The sequence below is a fragment of the Rhinopithecus roxellana genome, chromosome 1 (assembly GCF_007565055.1).
Source record: "Rhinopithecus roxellana isolate Shanxi Qingling chromosome 1, ASM756505v1, whole genome shotgun sequence".
NCBI classification, from domain to species: domain Eukaryota; kingdom Metazoa; phylum Chordata; class Mammalia; order Primates; family Cercopithecidae; genus Rhinopithecus; species Rhinopithecus roxellana.
In genome coordinates this window covers 29,653,214-29,675,044 of record NC_044549.1, presented here as the reverse complement: position 1 = coordinate 29,675,044, position 21,831 = coordinate 29,653,214, and the positions used below count along the sequence as shown (strand labels likewise).

Here is a 21,831-nt window from a genome sequence, read left to right as displayed (position 1 = left end):
TTAGTCTCAAAAACAAACAAACAAACAAACACAAAGAAAAAATACTTGAATCTGACCAACTTTTTGGTCAGATATTACCAAAGAAAAATACAAAATTCCCTGGTGTATGGTGCCGGTGGCCTGGAATAGTTCCTTCACATGCCCCCATCCACTACACTTGGCTAACTCCCACTCTTCCTTTATGGCTACTGAAATATGAGTTAGAGCCCCTTCTTCTGGTCTCCATGATGTACCTTTCTCATTGTCCTCCAAGCATTTATCACATGGTGTTGGAATAGCTTGCTTGCTTGTCTCTATTTCTCTGCTAGACCAAATCAGCTCAGTAAGATTGTATTGGGTTCCTAGCATGGGGGCATGATGCCAGGCTCTGTGGGGCACTGAAGGTCAAAAGTGTTGTTTTAGTAGGGGTTTAAAGAATGCCTGTGGAATTGAGTTGAGAAAATGCAAAATGGCAAAAGGTACTGTGATTTCAGTAAACATGAAATCATGTTTAAAGATGTCTATTATGTGTCTGTTTTTAGAAATAATAGTACATACGTAAGACAGTATTCAGACGATAGATGATGTTTGCTATAGATTTTGAAATAGAGATGCCAGATTGAAAGTAATCGAGAACTAATCCAGAACTTTTTTCTCTCGCCAACCTTCTCCTTTGGTTTCTCCCCTTCGCTAGTAAATGCTGCCATCTAATATTTATTTGTCTAAGAGCATATTCTTAGGGGATTTCTGATTTGCTGTAAATTTAAAGACAAAAGAATTTATACTCACAATGGAAAGAACTAATACTCTGAAAAGGTTTCAAGCCTGTGGTGGGGAAAGGGATCCTGGATTTGAGGAGTAGCAAGGTTAGTTTGTGTAAAAGCTCTCTCACCCCTCCTGCTCCAACAAAACAGCCATAATGTTGACCCAGGTTGCCTTTCCCAGGAACTCCTGTTGCAACTTTTCTTTCTATGCCATATGATTTCTTCTCATCTCATATACCTGGAAACCCCCGACCCCACTTTTTTTTAAATCCCATTCCTACCTCATTCATCTTCTTGCTAGCCAGACAAATAATTCTGAGGAGTGTTGTATGTCATATTTCATGTTTGGGCAATGCCAAGAATTTTCAGCTTTTTGGTTTTAATCCCCTTGAAATTATAAATGTGTATTAATACAAATAATATACTTAAAGTATGAGGAATGTAAATTGTATAAGAAAGAGCTGTTTTGTTTTTGGTATACCATATTATTTTACAACTGGAAACATGTTGTAAATCCCATAGATAATATACATGAAGCTCTTGGAACATGTCAGCATTAGAATACTATGCAGTTTTAAGATGTGGTGGCTATAAATTTCCAGATCTCATATTCTCCCAGGAATGAAATATGTGTCATATAGGTGATTAATCCTAGAAAAACTGTCACAGTAGAAGGATGGGTGCTACTGCCTTGTGACAAAATGAAGCACCTGTCAGAACAACGGCCACCACTATTTAGAAAGAGCAGGGTCCACATATGATTTCTAAGAGCAGTCTTGGAGTCCCTCATGACAAAATTACTCTGGAGGCTTAAACTCTTTGGTTTTCTCAGGAAAAATGTCAGTAAGTCTGAGTCAGCCTAGTTTCTTCCAAGAAATTTGCAATGTTGGGTTCTCTGCAGAAGAGAACACTCAACTAGGTACAGGCCTTTCCTGGACTGGTTGTTTATGGACTGCGAGGCCTTGTGAGGTTGGCTGATTTCTTTTCTTTTTTCTCCCCTTCCTTCCTTCCTTCCTCCCTTCCTTCCTTCCTTCCTCCCTCCCTTCCTTCCTTCCTTCCTCCCTCCCTCCCTCCCTCCCTCCCTCCCTCCCTCCTTCCTTCCTTCCCTCTTTCAGTAACCTTTTTATTTTGAGATAAATATATGTTCACGTTAAGTTGTAAGAAATAATGCTGAGAGACCCCCTGCGCCCTTCACCTAGCTTCTTGCAAAACTGTAGAACAGTATCACAATCAGGATATTCACATTGATGCAGTCAAGATACAGACCAGTTCCTTCACCAGAAGGGTCCCTCCTATTGCCTTTTTATAGCCACACCCACCTTCCTCTCCCTAGTCTATGCTTTCTGAAAAACACTTTGATGTCAATTCTAAAAACAAAATGTTTGGGGGTAACTAATATTCATCTTTGCCAGGATGTTTGATACCCAGGAGACAAATCCAGTTCTGACAGGTGAGTGCTACCTCTGTTACCCTTGTATATTCCCATATCTGCTGTGCTTGTATTCCTAGGGAGATTCTTCTGTATTTTTTTCCTGAGTATCAGCTACCATCAGAATTGGAAGAACCTGCATTAAGTTGTGAGGTGAGTTGTTTTTTATTGTTTTTTTTTTTTTTTGGAACTGTGCGGGAATTATAGAATATCCTGAATTTAATCCTCAGTGAAGAAAAATGTAAAGTGTTTCCAATAAGAGGACCTAGAATGGCTTAAGTGAATGAAGATGAGCATCTTTACACAAAATGGTGATTCGTAATTAAACCTAAATTTGAAATCATTGTGACTGTGAGTTATGTAAGGTGGAAAAGATCTTACAGACAGATAGTTGCAGAGATGAAAAGAAACAGGACATGGTCCCTGAGTTCCCTCTCCCCCACCAAAAACAAAGTTTCTGTTCCTTAGATACACCTCATCAGCTGCTTATTATGAGGAGCTGAGCTGCGGATTGGGTAGGTCAGGCACGTTAGGTATCCAAAGCACTCATCTTACTGAAATCACCAAGACATCACTGAGATAGATGAAGAAAATTGTGTCGACCAAACCTCCTCTCAGAAACAGTACCAAACGTGATTGGAAAAAAAACTTCCAACAGCTACTTGGGGTGCAAAGAGTAAGCCTCACATCTATTGGCTATGGTTGAGTAGCAGTAGTCTACAAAGGGCTCCCGCAGGGCTGCGGTGAAGTTGAGTGAGGTGCGCGTGCCTGACAAGCAAGCTGCTCAGCAGAAGTGGAGGGAAGAGCTGCCTAGTGCGGGAGGGTGGGAGGTCTCTTCTCCATCTCCATGCTCACTGTTGCCTGTGGAGACGATGAATATACTTGGTATATACTTATATACTGAAAACAGCACAAATTATGAATGCAAGAGGGACTATATGAGTCTGATCCTGGGCACCCTCCCTAATTTTCTAGTCTGTAATCATTGTTTCTGCCTCTTTACCCTCTACTCTCACCTCATCCTCTCCCATGGGGCTTCTGATTCCACAGCTGAACTATGACTGTTCTTGTCAGGGCCACCAGTGACCTCTTGATAAGTGCAGTGTCACTTTTACCTGACCTGTCAGAGGCCTTCAACCCGGGTGACCACTTTCACCTTGAAGCACCTTCTTTTTATAGCTCCCTTGACTGCACACTGCCCATTTTTTTGCTTTCCTCTCTCCCATCTTCTTTGCGGCAGCTCCTATTGTACGTGGTTTCTCAGTGTTGGCATGTCTGAAGGCTTGTTCCTGGGCCACTTTCTTTTCTCTATTAAATGCTATTTGTGGGTGAGCTCATCTAATCTCTAACACTAAAACATTAATACTACCCCCCACATGCCAGTGACTTCCCCATCTGTTTTTCTGGCACTCCCTTCCAAGAAACCCAGACTCCAGCTGCCCTCTTGACATCTCCCTTTGAATATTTATTATTTTATCGCTTCATTTTTCTTCACCTTGATTTCTGTATCTGCACAGTTTTTTTTAACTGTGCTGTATTCATTTATGTATGCTCACTTAATTCTTTTTTGGAAGGAAGCAAAGTATAATTTAGTTAATTAATTTAATTAGACTCAGACTTAAAAGGCGCATGGTACCAATGTTGGCCAGTTCTAGACTTTGATGCTTTTTATACTGAATGCTTGCATGATATAACTCTGCTGTAGACAGCAAATTCTCTAAAAGCTAATATCCTATTCTATTATCATTTATGAAAGCTGGAGCAGTGCCCAGAGCATATAAACAAAAAGCTGAAAATGTGTTTCAACCAGGTAAGTGTCCTTTCAGTATCACCATTTATATTCTAAATGATCCTGTGTTCCAAAGGATAAATAATGTACATTTCCAAATGTTAGGTTTGAAAGGAAATCAAATTTGCATTCACTTATCAAGACTTAGATTAATGTATAGCATATCAGATGTCATAAAGCAACATCTTTTTGAATTTTAAAATACTAACATTTCTATAACATGAAGCTATGAAACACTTGGAGTAGGACTGTATCTTGAATAGGAAACAGGACAGTGTGAGCTTTTAAGAAATATTTTCACTGAATCCTCAAAATGCTAGACTGAAGCATAAATTTTAGATTAAAGTTTTAAATTATTTCAAACAATTTGATGTCTCTCTGAGTTTTTTAAGTACCTTAGCAATAGTTTTTTAAGTTAGTGATTTTTCCATTCTAAAAGTAGACATAAAGGTAATTAATGCTAATATAAGAAGTAAAAACAGTTTTTAAAAATTCATCCATAGCCTCAAACCATTCCAAGATCACTGATACTAATATTTTTGTGTATTTCCTTACAACCTTTCTCTTTCTCTGGGTAGATTTTTTTTAACATTTATCAAATAATGCTGTGTATCTAGTCCTTAAGAATTTCCTGGGGGAGAAAGAGTCCAGAGTAGCCTTCAGTTCTACTACAGAAATATCTCAAAAAATCATACGCCCTCAAATCCCTTATTTTACTCTTAAAAAAAAAAAACCCTGGGACTCCAAGTTGTGAACTTGGCCAAGCTGACATAGGGGATGAATGTTAGAGCCAGGATGGCCATGAAGGTTCCCAGATTCATCGCACAGGCCAGAGTAGCCAAGACTGAAATGTTGGGTCTTTGTTGACACTTTACCTGTGCTTTGTCACCTAGCCACCAGCTCCATCATTAGTGCAAACATTAGCATCTTCTTCTGTATGCTTATGTTTACAGCCATCTTTGGAAAGCTCTCATAACATGAAAATCTGGGCCGGGCGCGGTGGCTCAAGCCTGTAATCCCAGCACTTTGGGAGGCCGAGACGGGCGGATCACGAGGTCAGGAGATCGAGACCATCCTGGCTAACCCGGTGAAACCCCGTCTCTACTAAAAAATACAAAAAACTAGCCGGGCGAGGTGGCGGGCGCCTGTAGTCCCAGCTACTCGGGAGGCTGAGGCAGGAGAATGGCATAAACCTGGGAGGCGGAGCTTGCAGTGAGCTGAGATCCGGCCACTGCACTCCAGCCTGGGCGACAGAGCGAGACTCCGTCTCAAAAAAAAAAAAAAAAAACAACATGAAAATCTGTAAAGATTAAGAGGTGACTGGCACTTCTTGGAGTTGTGCAAAGAATGACTCTAAGCAGAGACACTGCCTCATAGTTTTTATAGGTAATGGAGTACATTCGCATTTTATCTTAGCCAAAAGTCCAAGAAGCAGTTATAATGGAAGACATCTGAATGTTCTTGTTTTATAATTGAAAAAGAATGGTGAAGTAAGTTCCCCAAAGACATACGACGAGGCAAACTTGACAAGTAGAACCTAAACCATATTCTTTCTTTCTTTTTTTTTTTTTTTTTTTTTGAGACGGAATCTTGCTCTGTCGCCCGGGCTGGAGTGCAGTGGCCGGATCTCAGCTCACTGCAAACTCTGCCTCCCGGGTTTACGCCATTCTCCTGCCTCAGCCTCCGGAGTAGCTGGGACTACAGGCGCCCGCCACCTCGCCCGGCTAGTTTTTTGTTTTTTTTTGTTTTTTTTTTTTTGTAGAGACAGGGTTTCACCGTGTTAGCCAGGATGGTCTCGATCTCCTGACCTCGTGATCCGCCCATCTCAGCCTCCCAAAGTGCTGGGATTACAGGCTTGAGCCACCGCGCCCGGCCCCATATTCTTTCTTACAAAGACTGTATCACATGGTATTTAAAGTTCAGACTGGGCCTAAATTTAACAACCCTTGTTGATAGGTTTGCCTTTGATGTTTCTATCAACTGGATGGTGATAAACAACTGGAAATGAAAGGGGGGTGTAGTTATTGGTCTCCCATTACTGTTCAACTAAAAAGTGAATTTATTTTCTGAGTAACATTTTGCTGAAAAAGTAGTAACTGAACATTTTCAGTTTGAAGAGTTACTTGTCAACATTTCCTAACAAGAATAAAAGACAAAGTTTACTTTCAGTATATTTTGATGCTGTCCTACCACTAATATTATTTTCATCAATAATGTAAAACTGGGATTAATTGATTGAGAGCCACTAGAGCCAGGCACTGAACTAGGTCTTTTCTGCATTAACTCATTTATCCTCACAACTTTGGTAGGTAGGTACCACTATCTCTTTCAGTAATGAGGAAATAGAGATTCAGAAAGATAATATTCCAGTGTCATGATCAGATTCAGAATTGGAACCCTGATTTTCCCACTCCAAAGTTCTTTTCATTCTACTTTTGTTTTCAACTTTTTTTGCCCACCCCCTCTATTTTTGTGTTGCTTGTTTTTGTCTTGAAATAGGATCTTGCTACATTGCCCAGGCTGGTCTTGAACTCATGGGTTCAAGCAATCCTCCTGGCTTAGCCTCAGAGTGGCTAGGATTACAGGCTTGTACCACAACACCTGGCTATTTCATCTTATTCTCATCCAGACTTTAATACTTCGTCTTTGTGATAGAGGTCACATGTATTACTTGCAGTAAGTATATTACAACTTCTCAGCCTGTTGGTGTAGAAGAATTATTTTTAACTGACTGGAGACCTGACATTACATCATGAGACATATATGGAGGAGATGCTGACAGTGATATATTTATGTGGGGTGTGTGTGGTAGACGGGTTGGCTTGTTGGGCCACCAGGAATTCATTGTCCCAACTGAAAGTCTGTGGCAGTCAGCTTGAGGAGCTTATCAGTAAGGCTCCTGGATCTTCTTGTAGCTCTCCATTTACTGGCTAGGGGACTCTGATTTGAATACACTGTAAAACTTAGAAATGTGCTAAGAATTATGCTGTCATATAGCTGTTTATCCAAGCTTATATATGCCCTTTTATATCTGCCTCTAAATATTTTTATTTTATTTTATTTTATTATTATTATACTTTAAGTTCTAGGGTACATGTGCATAACATGCAGGTTTGTTACATATGTATACTTGTGCCATGTTGGTGTGCTGTACCCATCAACTCGTCAGCACCCATCAACTCGTCATTTACATCAGGTATAACTCCCAATGCAACCCCTCCCCCCTCCCCCCTCCCCATGATAGGCCCTGGTGTGTGATGTTCCCCTTCCCGAGTCCAAGTGATCTCATTGTTCAGTTCCCACCTATGAGTGAGAACATGCGGTGTTTGGTTTTCTGTTCTTGTGATAGTTTGCTGAGAATGATAGTTTCCAGCTGCATCCATGTCCCTACAAAGGACACAAACTCATCCTTTTTTATGGCTGCATAGTATTCCATGGTGTATATGTGCCACATTTTCTTAATCCAGTCTGTCACTGATGGACATTTGGGTTGATTCCAAGTCTTTGCTATTGTGAATAGTGCCGCAATAAACATATGTGTACATGTGTCTTTATAGCAGCATGATTTATAATCCTTTGGGTATATACCCAGTAATGGGATGGCTGGGTCATATGGTACTTCTAGTTCTAGATCCTTGAGGAATCGCCATGCTGTTTTCCATAATGGTTGAAGTAGTTTACAATCCCACCAACAAAGTGTTCCTATTTCTCCACATCCTCTCCAGCACCTGTTGTTTCCTGACTTTTTAATGATTGCCATTCTAAGTGGTGTGAGATGGTATCTCATTGTGGTTTTGATTTGCATTTCTCTGATGGCCAGTGATGATGAGCATTTTTTCATGTGTCTGTTGGCTGTATGAATGTCTTCTTTTGAGAAATGTCTGTTCATATCCTTTGTCTGCTTTTTGATGGGGTTGTTTTTTTCTTGTAAATTTGTTTTAGTTCTTTGTAGGTTCTGGATATTAGCCCTTTGTCAGATGAGTAGATTGCAAAAATTTTCTCCCACTCTGTGGGTTGCCTGTTCACTCTGATGGTAGTTTCTTTTGCTGTGCAGAAGCTCTTTAGTTTAATTAGATCCCATTTGTCAATTTTGGCTTTTGTTGCTGTTGCTTTTGGTGTTTTAGACATGAAGTCCTTGCCCATGCCTATGTCCTGAATGGTATTACCTAGGTTTTCTTCTAGGGTTTTTATGGTATTAGGTCTAACATTTAAGTCTCTAATCCATCTTGAATTAATTTTTATATAAGGAGTAAGGAAAGGATCCAGTTTCAGCTTTCTACTTATGGCTAGCCAGTTTTCCCAGCACCATTTATTAAATAGGGAATCCTTTCCCCATTTCTTGTTTCTCTCAGGTTTGTCAAAGATCAGATGGCTGTAGGTGTGTGGTATTATTTCTGAGGACTCTGTTCTGTTCCATTGGTCTATATCTCTGTTTTGGTACCAGTACCATGCTGTTTTGGTTACTGTAGCCTTGTAGTATAGTTTGAAGTCAGGTAGCGTGACGCCTCCAGCTTTGTCCTTTTGACTTAGGATTGTCTTGGCAATGCGGGCTCTTTTTTGGTTCCATATGAACTTTAAAGCAGTTTTTTCCAATTCTGTGAAGAAAGTCATTGGTAGCTTGATGGGGATGGCATTGAATCTATAAATGACCTTGGGCAGTATGGCCATTTTCACGATACTGATTCTTCCTATCCATGAGCATGGTATGTTCTTCCATTTGTTTGTGTCCTCTTTTATTTCACTGAGCAGTGGTTTGTAGTTCTCCTTGAAGAGGTCCTTTACATCCCTTGTAAGTTGGATTCCTAGGTATTTTATTCTCTTTGAAGCAATTGTGAATGGAAGTTCATTCATGATTTGGCTGTCTGTTTGACTGTTACTAGTGTATAGGAATGCTTGTGATTTTTGCACATTAATTTTGTATCCTGAGACTTTGCTGAAGTTGCTTATCAGCTTAAGGAGATTTTGGGCTGAGACAATGGGGTTTTCTAAATATACAATCATGTCATCTGCAAACAGCGACAATTTGACTTCTTCTTTTCCTAATTGAATACCCTTTATTTCTTTCTCTTGCCTGATTGCCCTAGCCAGAACTTCCAACACTATGTTGAATAGGAGTGGTGAGAGAGGGCATCCTTGTCTTGTGTCAGTTTTCAAAGGGAATTTTTCCAGTTTTTGCCTATTCAGTATGATATTGGCTGTGGGTATGTCATAAATAGCTCTTATTATTTTGAGATACATTCCATCAATACCGAGTTTATTGAGCGTTTTTTAGCATGAAGGGCTGTTGAATTTTGTCAAACGCCTTTTCTGCATCTATTGAGATAATCATGTGGTTTTTGTCTTTGGTTCTGTTTATATGCTGGATTACATTTATTGATTTGCGTATATTGAACCAACCTTGCATCCCAGGGATGAAGCCCACTTGATCATGGTGGATAAGCTTTTTGATATGCTGCTGGATCCAGTTTGCCAGTATTTTACTGAGGATTTTTGCATCACTGTTCATCAGGGATATTGGTCTAAAATTCTCTTTTTTTGTTGTGTCTCTGCCAGGCTTTGGTATCAGGATGATGTTGGCCTCATAAAATGAGTTAGGGAGGATTCCCTCTTTTTCTATTGATTGGAATAGTTTCAGAAGAAATGGTACCAGCTCCTCCTTGTACCTCTGGTAGAATTCAGCTGTGAATCCATCTGGTCCTGGACTGTTTTTGGTGGGTAGGCTATTAATTGTTGCCTCAATTTCAGAGCCTGCTATTGGTCTATTCAGGGATTCAGCTTCTTCCTGGTTTAGTCTTGGGAGAGTGTAAGTGTCCAGGAAATTACCCATTTCTTCTAGATTTTCCAGTTTATTTGCGTAGAGGTGTTTATAGTATTCTCTGATGGTAGTTTGTATTTCTGTGGAGTCGGTGGTGATATCCCCTTTATCATTTTTTATTGCATCTATTTGATTCTTCTCTCTTTTCTTCTTTATTAGTCTTGCTAGCAGTCTATCAATTTTGTTGATCTTTTCAAAAAACCAACTCCTGGATTCATTGATTTTTTTAGAGGGTTTTTTGTATCTCTATCTACTTCAGTTCTGCTCTGATCTTAGTTATTTCTTGCCTTCTGCTAGCTTTTGAATGTGTTTGCTCTTGCTTCTCTAGTTCTTTTAATTGTGATGTTAGAGTGTCAATTTTAGATCTTTCCAGCTTTCTCTTGTGGGCATTTAGTGCTATAAATTTCCCTCTACACATTGCTTTAAATGTGTCCCAGAGATTCTGGTATGTTGTATCTTTGTTCTCATTGGTTTCAAAGAACATCTTTATTTCTGCCTTCATTTCGTTATGTACCCAGTAGTCATTCAGGAGCAGGTTATTCAGTTTCCATATAGTCGAGTGGTTTTGATTGAGTTTCTTAGTCCTGAGTTCTAGTTTGATTGCACTGTGATCCGATAGACAGTTTGTTATGATTTCTGTTCTTGTACATTTGCTGAGGAGTGCTTTACTTCCAACTATGTGGTCAATTTTGGAGTAAGTGTGATGTGGTGCTGAGAAGAATGTATATTCTGATGATTTGGGGTGGCGAGTACTGTAGATGTCTATTAGGTCTGCTTGCTGCAGAGATGAGTTCAATTCCTGGATATCCTTGTTAACTTTCTGTCTCGTTGATCTGTCTAATGTTGACAGTGGGGTGTTGAAGTCTCCCATTATTATTGTATGGGAGTCTAAGTCTCTTTGTAAGTCTCTAAGGACTTGCTTTATGAATCTGGGTGCTCCTGTATTGGGTGCATATATATTTAGGAGAGTTAGCTCTTCCTGTTGAATTGATCCCTTTACCATTATGTAATGGCCTTCTTTGTCTCTTTTGATCTTTGATGGTTTAAAGTCTGTTTTATCAGAGACTAGGATTGGAACCCCTGCTTTTTTTTGTTCTCCATTTGCTTGGTAGATCTTCCTCCATCCCTTTATTTTGAGCCTATGTATGTCTCTGCATGTGAGATGGGTCTCCTGAATACAGCAGACTGATGGGTCTTGACTCTTTATCCAGTTTGCCAGTTTGTGTCTTTTAATTGGAGCATTTAGTCCATTTACATTTAAGGTTAATATTGTTATGTGTGAACTTGATCCTGCCATTATGATATTAACTGGTTATTTTGCTTGTTAGATGATGTAGTTTCTTCCTAGCCTTGATGGTCTTTACATTTTGGCATGTTTTTGCAATGTCTGGTACCGGTTGTTCCTTTCCATGTTTAGTGCTTCCTTCGGGGTCTCTTGTAAGGCAGGCCTGGTGGTGACAAAATCTCTAAGCATTTGCTTATCTGTAAAGGATTTTATTTCTCCTTCACTTATGAAACTTAGTTTGGCTGGATATGAAATTCTGGGTTTAAAATTCTTTTCTTTAAAAATGTTGAATATTGGCCCACACTCTCTTCTGGCTTGTAGAGTTTCTGCCGAGAGATCTGCTGTTAGTCTGATGGGCTTCCCTTTGTGGGTAACCCGATCTTTCTCTCTGGCTGCCCTTAAGATTTTTTCCTTCATTTCAACTTTGGTGAATCTGGCAATTATGTGTCTTGGAGTTGCTCTTCTCGAGGATTATCTTTGTGGCGTTCTCTGTATTTCCTGAATTTGAATGTTGGCCTGCCCTACTAGGTTGGGGAAGTTCTCCTGGATGATATCCTGAAGAGTGTTTTCCAACTTGGTTCCATTTCCCCCCTCACTTTCAGGCACCCCAATCAGACGTAGATTTGGTCTTTTTACAGAATCCCATACTTCTTGCAGGCCTTGTTCATTTCTTTTTCTTCTTTTTTCTTTTGGTTTCTCTTCTCACTTCATTTCATTCATTTGATCCTCAATCGCTGATACTCTTTCTTCCAGTTGATTGAGTCGGTTACTGAAGCTTGTGCATTTGTCACGTATTTCTCGTGTCATGGTTTTCATCTCTGTCATTTTCGTTTATGACCTTCTCTGCATTAATTAGTCTAGCTGTCAATTCTTCCACTCTTTTTTTTGTTGTTAACTGTGCCCTGTTCCCAGAGGTGGAGTCAACAGAGACAGGCAGGTTTCCTTGAGCTGCTGTGAGCTCCACCCAGTTCGAGCTTCCCAGTGGCTTTGTTTACCTACTTAAGCCTCAGCAATGGCGGGCGCCCCTCCCCCAGCCTCGCTGCTGCCTTGGGGTTAGATGGCAGACTGCTGTGTTAGCAATGAGGGAGGCTCCGTGGGCGTGGGACCCTCCCGGCCAGGTGTGGGATAAAATCTCCTGGTGTGCCGTTTGCTAAGACCCTTGGTAAAGCGCAGTATTGGGGTGGGAGTTACCTGATTTTCCAGGTGTTGTGTGTCTCAGTTCCCCTGGCTAGGAAAAGGGATTCCCTTCCCCCTTGCGCTTCCCAGGTGAGGCGATGCCTCGCCCTGCTTCAGCTCTCGCTGGTCGGGCTGCAGCGACTGACCAGCACCGATTGTCTGGCACTCCCTAGTGAGATGTACCCAGTACCTCAGTTGAAAATGCAGAAATCACCTGTCTTCTGTGTTGCTCCTGCTGTGAGCTGGATACTGGAGTTGTTCCTATTCGGCCATCTTGCTCCGCCCCCCTGCCTCTAAATATTTTTTCCAACGTCTACACCATTAGTAATGGAGCCAGAGTGAATAAGATACGTGTTTATTCAGGGTGAACAGTGTTAGTGTAGATGATGAGCAGTATCCCCTTAACATGCAGGGCAAGTCGGGTTCAAAAAATCAAAGCAAGATAAACAGTCGGGAGACCAGAAGTTCCTGTTGAAATGAGATCTTGTAAGCGAAACACAGAACAACTTGACTGAAGGTGTGTACATTTAATGAACAGAGCCACATCACAGCATAGGAGAAACTTACATAAGTCACAGGCTTCCTTGGTCACAACCGTGGTTTTCGTAACTACTATTGTAGTAGTAGCTGATTCGTAATGGCATTGGTGGTCCTGCATCACCTGACTCAAACCATCATCTTTTATTCTTTCCTCAGAAGCCATCTGTTCCAGCTAAAATGAGTGGCCCAGAGTTGTTCCAACTTACTTACACTGGTCTACCCCTGAGCCTTTCCCCTCGTGATATTCCCCGAAATACTCCTATCCACTCTCCCAATACACAGTCGGCCTCTTGAAATCCTTCCCCATTGAGCTTGGTCAATATTATCTTTTACGTGAAGACTCTCAGTTTCTCCATGAGAGATTAATCTTGACCTCTCTGTGTTCTGGGAGAAAGTTAAAACTTTGTTTAGCATTAATTAACATTTCTACCTTGTAATAGTTTATTATATTTCATTTTCTCCTCAGTTAGATGATAGAATCCTTGAAGTTAATAATCCTGTCATCAAACTCTGTATTCTAGCAGCATGCAACCAGTGCCTTTGAATGCATCTGGATCTTCATAGTTACATGTTGAATCACAGTCGATTGTTTCTGCTTTAGTGCCTGCCAACATAAACACTTAAATGAATATTCCTGTTTGTATGCTACAAAATCTATAGATGTTGTAGGCCTTCCTTACTTTGCACAAACTCATTACGAGTTTGGAGCTGCGAAACTGCTAGAGCTCCTGCTCTTTGAATTCAAGGCAGAAAATTAAAATCTCAGTTAAATATCCTTTCTTTCAAATCCTAATTCCATTCTGAATTAACGTAGTTCGGAAAGAATTTGGTTTGTGATCTGCAGATACCTCTACAAGAGTGGGTTTAACCAGCAGAACTAAGCCTCTCATCTTGCTACAATTATTTTCTCACCTTAATTAAAATGTTAACACAAAAAAAAGCTAATACAACTAGATGTCCTTTTACACTGAGCTTGAAAAGTTGTCAAAATTGTTACCTTTCATAGAAACTTCCTGGAGAGGTTAGCAGAACCTCCTGGAGAGAAAGGCAGGAGAGTAAACCAAAAAGCTGGCCTGTAGTATTTGACAAAAACATGGTTTACTGGTTACTAAAAGGTAAACTTTCAGAGACTGAATGACTTTGTAGTGTACTATATTAAACATTCTTGATCTCATCTCATATTAATAGTGTCGAGGCTTTTTGTTTTTGCTTTTATCTTTTAATTTCAAAATAATTATAGATTCATAGGAAGTTGCAAAAACAGTACAGAGAGGTCCTGTGTACTCATCGCCTGGTTTCCTCCAGTACGTAATTATGCATAATTATGGTACGATATCAAAACGAGGAAATTGAATTTGGTAAAATGTGTATGTATAGTTCTATGTCATTTCATCATACATGGAAGTTTGTATAATCATTACCGAAATCAGGATGCAGAATTCTCATTACCATAAGTATCTCCCTTATGCTGCCTTTTTATGGTCATATCCACTCAGCCCTTCCACAATCAACTCTAACTCCTGGCATCCACTAATCTGTTCTCCATCTCTATCGCTTTGTCTTTTCAGGAATGCTGTAGAAATGGAATCATATGTATGTGTCATTTGACAGTTGCCTTATTTATTCAGCATCACTTCAGGTCCATTTAAGTGTGTCAATAGCGGGTTCCTTTTTATGGCTGATTTGAGCAATACTGTTGTTTTTTCAAATAATATTTCCATAATGTTTGCCATTTTTGATATTTATCTTTGATTTGTTTTGGTTTATTTTACTGTGGCTTTTATTTTTATGCAAAAAGTGTTTTCTGACTATTATTCAGCATGGCAAAAGCTATAACATTCTAGAGTTCTGAAAACTGTAAGTGGCTAGTGACATGTGAACTGTATGTAACGCTGTTCTCCTTATTCCAGCTGAGTTGGATTATTCTCCTACTCCACCTTCAGGCAGTAGATGTCTCTCCCTGGGTTTGCCTGCAGCCTCTATAGGAAGCATCTATGAAGCTTCCTGGTGGAGGTGGTGGTTGCCTTAGTTTTAAGGCATCAACTTACAGGTTGAATTAAAGATGTTCAAAAGTGGATTCTCTTCCAGGATCTTTAAATGTAGCCTGGGTTTCAAGGCAGGATTTACCCATGTGTTTGAAATTCCCTTGCTGTGAGTGCTGCATTATCTGCTGTCCTGAATCCCTGCTATTTAGTGCCTTCCTTGTGGGCACAAGGTCCTTATCTTCCATAAGATGTATTTGCACACTTGTATTATCTCATGCTGTAGACTAGAGAGTTCTTGAGGGCAAAGACTGTACCTTATATATCTCCACATCATCTATAATCAAATGCAGTGCTTTCAAGTTAGGAACTAGTTAGTGAATATTTATTAAACAGAATTTCCTATATGTAGGGATTTTCACTTGCTTGTGTAAAGGATTTTGTAGAAAAAGGGGAAACTCATGAAGTCAGTGAATGCTAAAGGAGATGATGTGGACATCAGAGAAGGGTCTACACATAGTCAATGTAGTGGAGGGTCTGAAGAGGGAAAGGTAGGCCCAAAAGACAAATGAGGCTACCTTACAACTTTCTTGGCAACCCAGTAATATTAGAACACAGAAATCTCCTTATTACATAAACATCCAAATGCTTATCAAAGTGGGATTTGCCCAGTATCTCTTTTCTCAGAATATCACTTGGCCTTCTAGAAATGTTTATACAAGCAATTAATGTCATTCTGAAACTGAAGCATTTGGCCTCTCCATTACCTCTTTCTACTTCATGAGTGCCTCAGGCACAGCATGAAATTTTGGAAAACAACCAAGATTCTTCAATTAATGAGGGTCATATACATAACTGCCTGTACTTTTTGTATCATGGTAAGGAACCCCAAGAGAGTGAGAACAGGAATTCCTCTTTATGTAGTTTCTGTGCTTTCTGGATGCTACAGCCTTGCCTTACAAGTAACACTACATCATCTGCCAGACAGCCCCAAGTGGTGGGCCATTCTGTCATTGCCTGTGAATTACTGGTGCTGCGGAGAGAGAGTCACAGGAACCTGCTCACTTTGTGCCTTAATTAATCTGGTGATCACCGTTGGGAGAACAGATTCAACCTTTACGAGGTTTCTTCTTCATTCCAGAGCAGAGGTCTCCAAGCTCACTGTCATGTGTCTCTTTCCTCCTCATAATTACATTTACTGAAATATTTTACATTTTTCTCTTCTAAGTCTTCCATCAGAGTGTATGTAAGTTCCTTAAGGGTATCAACATTTCCTAAATTTAGACCACCTGTAGTACTTACCTACAAAATCGACACTTGGTACATGTAGGCAGAGTTGGAATATGAAATTGTCTAGTGATACTAGGGGGAAAGTAATATTTTAAAAACATGCTAAAACTGTTTTTAAAACATTCCCAGATACAGAATACTTATATGGTCCAATATGAAAAAAAAATAAAGAAGAAATTGCAGTCCATTATCTATGATTCCAATACAAGAGGCATACATAATGAAATCTCTCTGGGGCAATGTGAAAATAAAAGAAAAATCTCTGAGGATAAGCTGAAGAATCTTCGTATAAAACTGGTACTATTGTTGCAGAAACTTCAAGCGGTGAGTGAAAAAATTGTATTTGACAGTAGGAGTAGACTCTACGGAACGAGAACTCATCTAACTTCTCTTAACATTGTCATTCACTTACTGACCTGGACAAGTCACTTAAGTCAGCCTTTTCTCTCCACATAAGGATTTCAAAAGCCTAAATAAATGAATTGTGAAAGCATATATTAGAACATTTAGAAACTCTGTGTTCTTTCGTATCTTTTTTTTTTTTTTGAGACGGAGTCTCGCTCTGTTGCCAGGCTGGAGTGCAGTGGCGTGATCTCATCTCACTGCACCCTCCGCCTCCTGGGTTCAAGTGATTCCTCTGCCTCAGTCTTCCAAGTAACTGGAACTACAGGCGCACGTTCTTTTGTATCTTAATTCAGAATCTTTGCTTGTGCTGTTGGTATAGCATGATCACCCTTGGTGTCCCCTTAATAACATGTGACCAGTAGGTAATTTTTTCAGTTTTTTCAGACAGTGAAATATTTTACTTTACTTTTATTTTAATGCATAAATAAAAATAAACCCTCTTAATCTTAGAGGACAGTTTGAGAGAAGTCAGGAAACATCATGTAAGTATGGATTACTGTCAGTTTTGTTTATATGTTTTTATATATATATATGTTTTATATATATATGTTTATATATATATATGTTTTATATATATATATGTTATATGTATAAAGAATTGAGTTATGTGATAGGTCGAACTAATGAGGAAGAGCCCGTCTTCTATAGCACATGGAAATGCTGCATACAATACAACAAAACTGAAAATATATGTAGTCAAGATTGAAAGTCTTCCTGTGGATTCTAGAAATAAATTGAGAAATCCAAGCCAGAACAGTGAGCCTAGGGAGCCTGTGGCATTTTGTCCTCAAATATAGGCCCTGAGTGCTGGAACAGGAGACAGAGCCTTCGTGGGCCACGGAAGGTGAGGGGACAGGAACTGAGACCCTTATGGAGGATTGGCTAGAGGATTGGATTGCCTTGCCCTTGAAAGGGCTGGGGAGAGACAAGGAAACTCACCATACATACATCTGTATAACGTGTGAAGAACATGGACCTTGAAGCCAGACTGCCTGGGTCTCAGTCCTGGTTGTAAACATTTAAAAGTGGGAGTCCTTTCCCACTTCAAAAAACTGAATCTTTTAATTTATCTGAAATTTATATTAAGTACAAGACAAAATGCAGAAAAGCTTTTTTGTTGTGTTTTGCTTAAGTATATTGCCAAAAGAAAAGTCCCTCTCCCCTTTGATGGTCTAGGCAACAGTTAAAATGTTATGTTATTAAAATTTAAAAGGATGTTAATGCTAATTTTTATATAAAGGTAATTGTATTTGTGCTTCTATCAACCATACTGCTTCAGCCAGTTTGTCTAGTTTATGTATTGCTATGAGAGTGGGATTTCAGTAGAGCTCCTTTTGGTTCTTGTGGCTGTGAAGGATGCCAGATGTTTTCATGTGTTAAAAGTCTGGTATGGAGCCTAGCACATGGTAGTGTTTCAGTGACGATTATTGTTTCACTTAACAAGTAAACTAGAAAGACCAAAGAAATTCTGTATCTTAGAGATTGAATACCACTTCCTGACTATTAAACAAGTTTATAAAATAATTGACTTTCATAATAGCAAATCCACATTTGGCTAAGAAAAACTGAAAGAATAATCATTTACTACTACTCTGCCAAACCTCTAGGTTCTTAAGCAGCAGCCAGAGTAACCATACTAATTTAATTTACTGTATTCACAAAGTTTGGTAGGCAGGTGAAGGGCTTCAGCCAGCAGAGTATGAAACTCTTTTTCCTAGTCTCAGTGGAGAGGCACTTAAAGGGCTCCTGCCCAAATGTATTACTCTCATCCCCCCACATGAAAGTTCTATTGCACAGTCTCTGATTGCCAGAGCCACTGCAGTAGAGTACAGCAGAGAATCAAGATGAGGGACCCAGAGCAGATAGAGGTGGGGCAGGCACATGAAGAAGCCAAGCATGGAAATAATGTAGCATCCTGGAAGAAGTTTAGTCCACCAGGCAGAGGATAATAGCCAAAAGATCAGATTATATCTAACAGGACGAGAAGTGCTTTGTGTCAGGGTCACAGGGCATTCTTCAGGGTCAGCGAATATTTGGAAGTCAAGGTAAATATCAGCATCATTGTAATCCATCTGTAGGAACAGTATCCCAGTCAAAAGCTGGAACTCAGTACAATCCAGCCTTGTTAGAGCAAATCTATGGTAGAGGGAGTAAAGCTGAAGCACATTTTATGGAACCAGAGAAGAGATGCGGAGGCGAGGTTAATGGTGCCAGACACTTAGTGCTGGGACTGCTTCTGAAAGGCCCTTCCTAAAAAATCCTCTTATCTATCCGCTCAGTTGGAGAGTTAGTTGATCCCATAGTTGGGCCCAAGGGAATGAGATTTAGATCAGTAAGCCAAGAGGGAACATTAAAGGGGAGCTCAAGCAGTTTGTGGAAAAATGGGGCTAAAAGTAAAAATGTAAACTTTATTTTTCAACATAATCTCCATCAAGGTCAAGACACTTATGTAAACAATGGCAGCAGCCTTTTAGTCCATCTCTAAAGATCTAAGAGTTCTTGGAATTTAACCATGTCAATGCAGTCTTTTTTACATTATTAAAGAAAAATGGATGCCCTTTACAGATTTTTTTAAAAGATTTTTTAAAAAGAAGTCAGAAGGAGTCAGATCAGGACAATAAGGTATGCCTAATGATTTCCCGTCAAAACTCTCACAAAATTGCCCTTGTTTGATGAGAGGAATAAGCAGGAACATTGTCATGGTGGAAGAGGACTCTGATGAATCTTTCCCAGGCGTTTTTCTATGAAAGCTTTGGCTAACTTGCTCAAAACACCATTATAATAAGCTGGTGTTATTGTTCTTTGGCCCTCAAGAAAGTCAACAAGCAAAATGCCCTGAGTATCCCAAAAAACTGTTGTCATGACCTTTGCTGTTGACCGACCACTGTTGCTTTGACTGGACCTCTTCCACCTCTAGGTAGCCATTGCTTTGTCTTCAGGATCATACTTGCAAAGCCACATTTCATCTCCTGTTACAGTTTTTTGAAGAAATCCTTCAGGATCGTGATCCCATTTATCTAAAATTTCCATTGAAAGCTTTGCTCTTGTCTGCAGCTGATCTAGGCACAATGGTTTTGGCACCCACTGAGTGGAAAGTTTGCTCGTTTAATTTTTCAGTCAGAATTGTGTTAGCTGAACTACTTGAGATGTCTGTGGTGTTGGCGATTGTTTCTGCTATTAATTATCCATCTTCTCCAGTAAGAGCATGAACAAGATTAACTTTTTCCTTGCAAAGGGATGTGGACAGTCTGACACTGCCAGCTTCCTCTTCAACATCATCTCATCCGTTCTCAAGTTATCCATTTATAAACTGCTGATTTCTCTGTTTTTAAAAATTACTTGCCATAGTCCTATAGCTCCCTGAGTCTAATCTCATCCTTCTGTTATAGGCTCTCTGTTGGGGATATTGTCCCCATAAACTTTTCATAAAGCGTGAATAATTTTGCCATTCTTCCACCCAAGCTTCACCATACATTTGATCTTTGTTCTTGCTTCAATTGCAGCAGAATTCATGTTGGTCTGATAGTGGCTTCTTTCAAACTGGCTATCTTATCCTTTTAGTGCCTCAAACTACATCCTGGTCAAATATGTCATAACAACTTAGTGTGAGTTTATTTTTGTTCAAAAATTTTGAAATCCGTGCCTACGTAGTTTTTTCATAATATGCATTTTCCATGAACTTTTTGAAGACACCCCCCCCACACACACACGTCTAACTGTTCATTGGATCAAGAAGCCCAGGAAAGGAGAGCATGAAATCGCCTCAACAGGGAGCTGAGTAAAAGAGAGAAAGGGAGGACAAAGAGAAGGAGACAGACCAGGGTAGTAAGCCAAGAGCTGAGGCAAAAGACACTGCAATGGAAATAGAAGAAACAGAGAAGACAAAATTTGGCTTCTTGTCTATTTTTTGCCTATAAGGCTAAAGATTCATTAATTTTAAAAATAGGAGATGACAGCCTGTAACAGAGAAGGATGAGATTAGACTGAGGGGGCTTTAGGAATATAGCAAGTAATTTTTTAAAAAGAGAAAAAACAGTTGTACTAACTCCCACTAAAGAATAAAAAAATGAACCAAGTTTCTAACCACTTGTTAGCATAAAATGACATTAAATGAGAAAACATTTTGAAAGGTTAAAAGCATGATTCAAATGTAAGGTGGCTTTTGTTGCAGCATGAGTCATAGGGAAGACTGTTAGGAAGCTGCCCAAATTACAGGAATAAGCTCTACAGCTTCGTTCCCTGGTGTGACTGTTGCTTCTCTTTTCCAGGGTGGTCCAGAAGGTGACCTGGAGCAGATTGACACTCATTTAGAAGCTTTGCTTAAAGAAGATAATCCCCTCCTCCAGAACAATTTAAATAAAGTAACTATAGATACAAGACATAGACTCCCTTTAGAAAAAAAATGAAAAGACTCCTGAAAATTAAGTCAGAGAAGGTATTCCCTTTTAAAAAATGCTGATAAGAAAATTGGAAGATTCTTTTAAAATTTTTTCTTTTTTGTTGTTACTGTAAAGTCTATTCTGTTTAACAATAAGAAATTAGAAATTTTTTTCAAATAAGAAAATTGTACACTCTAGAAATGGAGACCAATTTACAATTTATATATTCCCTAATCCTATTGTCTAAATCTTCCTCTTCTTTCAGAAATACTAATAATATTTAGAGTTCTCTAATTTTCTTGTGAGCTAGTGAAAAAAATGAAAATTTCACTCAAGCTTAAATTTTGTTATTCCTTAAAATATTGTTATTGTAATTTTGTTATTCCTTAAAAAAATTTAAAAGCAGATGTTTTCAAAATCAATATGCAAAGGACTACAGACTCACTTCCTCTTGAAGATGTTGAAAAAGAAAGACTTTATGCCCTTTCTCCACTATAGCCAACACTCAGTAAAGCAGAAAATACAAATCCTCTCAAAACTGAGATCTTATATAATTTTATTATTTTGTCATAGTAAAATAATAAATCTCCTAAGCATAATATGTATACATATTACACATATGTAAAAATTGTTGTTTTACATTTACATATACATAAAGAAGCATGTTTTTACACTTTTCTTGATAAGTGGTTGTTTTTTTTTGTTCAGAAATGTCTGAAACTTTAGACAAAAACAATAAAACATTTAATATTCATTTGTGAAACTGTATAATTTTAATTTATGTATACGAACATAGCAAAAGCCTGGAACATGGAAATGGAATATGGTAAACTATTTCATTTTTGCCTTTAGCCACTTAAGTACTCTTCTCAAGAGGCATGTTTTTACCAGTTACTTGTAAATCTATCCGCAATCAATATCTGTAAAACCATATATATCATGATATAGCTATAGATACGGATGTAATAGCATCCAAAAGATGGGGCTGTTGCTTTTTC

The 21,831-nt window shown here is 39.1% G+C and overlaps 1 protein-coding gene across 2 annotated transcripts in view; it reads left to right on the top strand.

Annotated features, from left to right (window-relative positions):
* Window positions 1-21,596, top strand: part of MORC1 (MORC family CW-type zinc finger 1) — a 188,230-nt gene extending 166,634 nt beyond the window's left edge. The window contains exons 25-28 of one of the 2 annotated variants that reach the window (XM_010386597.2): window positions 2,253-2,325; window positions 3,929-3,982; window positions 16,179-16,373; window positions 20,723-21,596. In XM_010386597.2, the coding sequence (XP_010384899.1) occupies window positions 2,253-2,325; window positions 3,929-3,982; window positions 16,179-16,373; window positions 20,723-20,860 (460 nt within the window). In that variant the 3' untranslated portion in view covers window positions 20,861-21,596. The remainder of the gene's footprint in view (window positions 1-2,252; window positions 2,326-3,928; window positions 3,983-16,178; window positions 16,374-20,722) is intronic. The other variant, XM_010386598.1, reaches the window with a different exon arrangement.
* The last annotated feature ends 235 nt before the right edge of the window (window positions 21,597-21,831 follow it).